Source organism: Silene latifolia, chromosome Y, assembly GCF_048544455.1.
Source record: "Silene latifolia isolate original U9 population chromosome Y, ASM4854445v1, whole genome shotgun sequence".
NCBI classification, from domain to species: domain Eukaryota; kingdom Viridiplantae; phylum Streptophyta; class Magnoliopsida; order Caryophyllales; family Caryophyllaceae; genus Silene; species Silene latifolia.
Window position 1 is genome coordinate 443,161,965 of NC_133538.1, and position 4,033 is coordinate 443,165,997.

Sequence of the window (4,033 nt, forward strand, 5' to 3'; positions counted from 1 at the left end):
ACAGTGCGATGTTCCACCTGGCACAGAAGGCCTCCGTTCTGTCAGACACAAACTGTGCACCATTGTCACATACTATTTCTGAAGGGATGCCAAATCTGCATATGATGTTCCGTTTGATGAAAGAGATTACGTGCTGCTCAAGGAGCTGAGGGAACGCCTCCGCTTCTATCCACTTGGAGAAATAGTCTGTCATGGCAAGCATGTAGACCCTGTGTCCTGAAGCACGGGGCAGTGGTCCCACAATATCCATTCCGCATTTCATGAAGGGTCATGACGAGATTATTGGATGCATGGGTTCTGTTGGTTGATGGCTAACTGGCGCATATCTTTAGCATGCATGACATTTCTTTACGTATTCCATTGCATCCTTGCGCATAGTCGGTCAGAAGTACCCTTGTCTGAGTGCTATATTAGACAAGCTCCTACCCCCTGCATGATTTCCATATTCCCCGCTGTGGATGTCATGCATAATAGGGTCCTGCCAGTGATCTTCTGAATAGTATGTTGTCAATCAGTACAAAACTCGAAGCTTTCATTTTGAAACTTCTGACTTCCTTTTTATCGGCAAGGATTACATCGTGTTGTAACCAGTCGTGGTAAGGCTGCAGCCAGTCTGGAGGTATATCCTGGGCTGTTAAGGTACACATTACCCATGCTTCGTGTGTCCATTGTGAGTACATGGCCTTGTCTGGCCCATCATGTTTCTGCTGACAGACAGCTGGTTCTAGCACACGTATAGTAGAGATTACCCCAGGCTTGAATGATGCCCCTAATGTTGCCAAGGCGTCTGCCTCAGCATTCTGATCCCTAGGGACTAGCTTAATGAAGAAGTTAGCGAAACGAAGTTTGAGATCCTTCGCCACTTTCAAGTAGGCTACCATTTTGGAATCCCTGGCAACATACGAGTCATTCACATGGTTTACAATAAGTTGGGAATCGCTGTATACTTCTATGTGACTGACTCGTAGGTCCAAGGCTAGTTGTAGTCCCAAGATAAGGGCCTCATATTCGGCTTCATTGTCGGTTGCCTTGAATTCACACCGTACCGCCTGAAAAATATGTTCCCCTTGAGGTGACCGGAGGGCCAAGCCTACCCCCGTTCCTCTCATGTTTGAAGCCCTGTCAACATATAGTACCCACCTTTGGTCACCCTTGTCCTCACTCAGGGTCAGCACGTCTTTGTCAGCCTGAGGTTGGAGGGTCAGGCTAAAGTCTGACACGAAGTCATCTAGGGCTTGGGATTTGATAGCCGTTCGGGGTCCAAATTTCAGGTCGTACCCGCTCAATTGGACGGACCACTTAGCCATTCTACCCGACAGTTAAGGTTTTCTCATTATAGCTTTTCGGGGGTAGTTTCTGATTACGGAGATGGTGTGAGACTCAAAGTAGGGATACAACTTATATGATGCAATAACAAGTGCTAAGACGAGTTTTTCTAGTCAAGTGTACCTGGTCTCTACAGGCAGCAGAGACTTACTGATATAGTATACAGATTTTTGTGCTTCCTCGTGCTCCCGTACCAGTACAGCGCTGACTGCCACCTTGGTAACCGATAAGTACAGGTACAGGGGTTCTCCTGGTTCCAGTTTAGAGAGTAATAAAGGTGTGCTCAGGTAGCTTTTAAGTTCATCAAATGCCTTTTCATGCTCCTCTGTCCACTCGAATCGTTTGCCCTTCCTGAGGATGTCATAGAACAACCGACATCTATCTGAGGACTCGAAAATGAACCGGTTCAGGGCCGCCACTCTTCCTGTGAGCCTTTGCACGTCTTTCAGTTTCTGGGGGGATTTCAGTTGTAGAACTGCTCGGATCTGCTCTGTACTTGCTTCGATTCCCCTATGGGTGACTAGATACCCTAAGAACTTTCCAAAAGACACCCCGAAGGTATACTTCAGGGGGTTCAACTTCATATGGTACTTCCTGAGTATTTCGAAGGTATTCTCGAAGTGGGCCATGTGCTGTTCTGCTTGTTTTGACTTGACCACCATATCGTCTATATAAACTTTCATTATTCTCCCAATCTTATTTTTGAACATTTTGTTTTCCCGACGTTGGTAGGTCGAGCCGACATTCTTGAGGCCGAATGGCATTACGTTGTAGCAGTACAAGCCCCTCTCAGATCTGAAGGCTGTTTTCTCCTGATCATCCGGGTGCATTTTGATCTGATTGTACCCACTTCATGCATCAAGGAAGATGAGCATTTCGTGGCATGCTGTTGCATCCACCATTGCGTCTATGTGTGGCAATGGGAAAGGATCTTTTAGGCATGCTTTGTTTAAGTCCGTGAAGTCTACACATACCCTCCACTTGTTGTTCTTCTTGGGTACTACCACGACATTAGAAAGCCATTCTGGATACTTGACCTCCCTAATCTTCCCTGCTGCTAGTAGATTGTCTACCTCCTGATTGATTACCTCATTCCTTTCTGGAGTAAACTTCCTCCTTTTCTGTTGTGCTGGTTGATAACTGGCGTCGATGTTCAACCGGTGCGTTATAACAGTTGGTTCAATACCTACCATATCATCGTACGACCAGGCAAAGCAATCCATGTTAGTACGCAAAAACTCAAGTAGCTTTTGATGGATACTACCTGTACAGTCTACTCCAATCAGTAGAGTTCGCTCAGGGCGCTGTACGTCCAGATGTACTTCGTCAAGTTCTGCCTGTGGGGGCTCGATGTACTCCCTCTGGACACACAGCCTCTATAATTGCTATGCTGGTGGACTCGTTATAGGTTTGAGAGCATCCTTGTAACGGTCTCTTGCTTTCTCTTGGTCTCCTCGTATTTTCCTGTACTCCCTAAGGTGATGGGAATTTCAGGCTCTGGTGGTACGTGGATGAAACCGCTTTTATTTCATGAATCCAGGGCCTGCCAAGGATAACATTGTAAGTGGATGGGCCGTTGATGACCAAGTACCTCACATGTTTGTTAATTCCTCCAGCGAATGTAGGAATTACAATCTCTCCCATAGAGTGCTTTATTTTTCCGCTGAACCTAACCAGAGGTACTGCCTTCCTTAGCAGGTCTTTCTCGTTGAACCCCATTTTTTTACGGTTCCCAGCATTATGAGGTTGATGGAGCTCCCGATGTCAACTAGGATCTTCCTGACCAGGCAAATTCCTATTGAGAGGGTGATAATCAATGCGTCGTGATGTTGTTCCCTCTCATCTTGGATATCTGTTTCATCGAATGTGACTGATGGCAAGTCGTTCCTACTGACGCGGCAAGAGGACTGACACGGCTGTCGCAACCATATCAAAAATAAAACGAACCGGCTCTAACTAATGAAGTAGAGGCAAGTCGGGTATCGTATCTACAGGGAGGCGGTCACTATCTACTCATTATCTAGTCTGTCTATGGTCACAAAATAGGGGGGGTTTGAGTTATTTAAACTAAACTAATGAACTAAATTAAAAGCAAGGATTGAGAGAAAATAGAAAGAGAGATGCTAGGATGTCGGTTCACCATGATATTATACAAATCAACTAAAGGTAGGTCAGTTGGTCTGATGTGAGAAGGGTAATGGAAAGGTCCTGTCGGTCCGCTATCCGCCCTAAAATACCACTAACTTAGATTTCACCCTCATTAGTGTAGTCTATTGTTCATAGCAGGTCTATTCATTCCAATCTCTTGATCTAGGTCTGAATTTAGCCTGTTTAATTACTTCAATTGCATGCATTCAACCTAATAATTACAGTTATATTGCTAATGAATCAATTCTCACAACAAAACCTTCTAAACCAAATTATCGCATCATTAATATACTATCATGGTTCCCCTAATCCTAGCATTAGAGAATTAGCTACGCATAACAATGACTAAAACAAGAACTAAAGATAAAACAAAGGGTTCAACAGGACAAAGGGTTCAAGAAATATGAAAGAGATCTCTTAACCTAATTACGTCTATCCTATTTATAGGATAGACAATTATTAAACCTAAGATACGATAACAAGATATTAAAATCTTGCGTCAGATAGAAAAGTACTCGATCGAGGACTTTAGAACTCCTCGATCGAGTAACTCCTAGCA

The 4,033-nt window shown here is 44.5% G+C and overlaps 1 protein-coding gene across 1 annotated transcript; it reads right to left on the bottom strand.

The window, feature by feature from the left end:
• Window positions 1-461: 461 nt before the first annotated feature.
• LOC141632706 (uncharacterized) lies at window positions 462-1,307 on the bottom strand. The gene has a single exon (XM_074445224.1). The coding sequence runs from the start codon at window positions 1,305-1,307 to the stop codon at window positions 462-464; it is 846 nt and encodes a 281-aa protein (XP_074301325.1).
• Between the last annotated feature and the right edge of the window lie 2,726 nt (window positions 1,308-4,033).

What these genes read in the sequence shown, in the direction of transcription:
- LOC141632706 (XM_074445224.1), bottom strand. Translation starts at nt 1,307, where the DNA reads ATGGCTAAGTGGTCCGTCCAATTGAGCGGGTACGACCTGAAATTTGGA.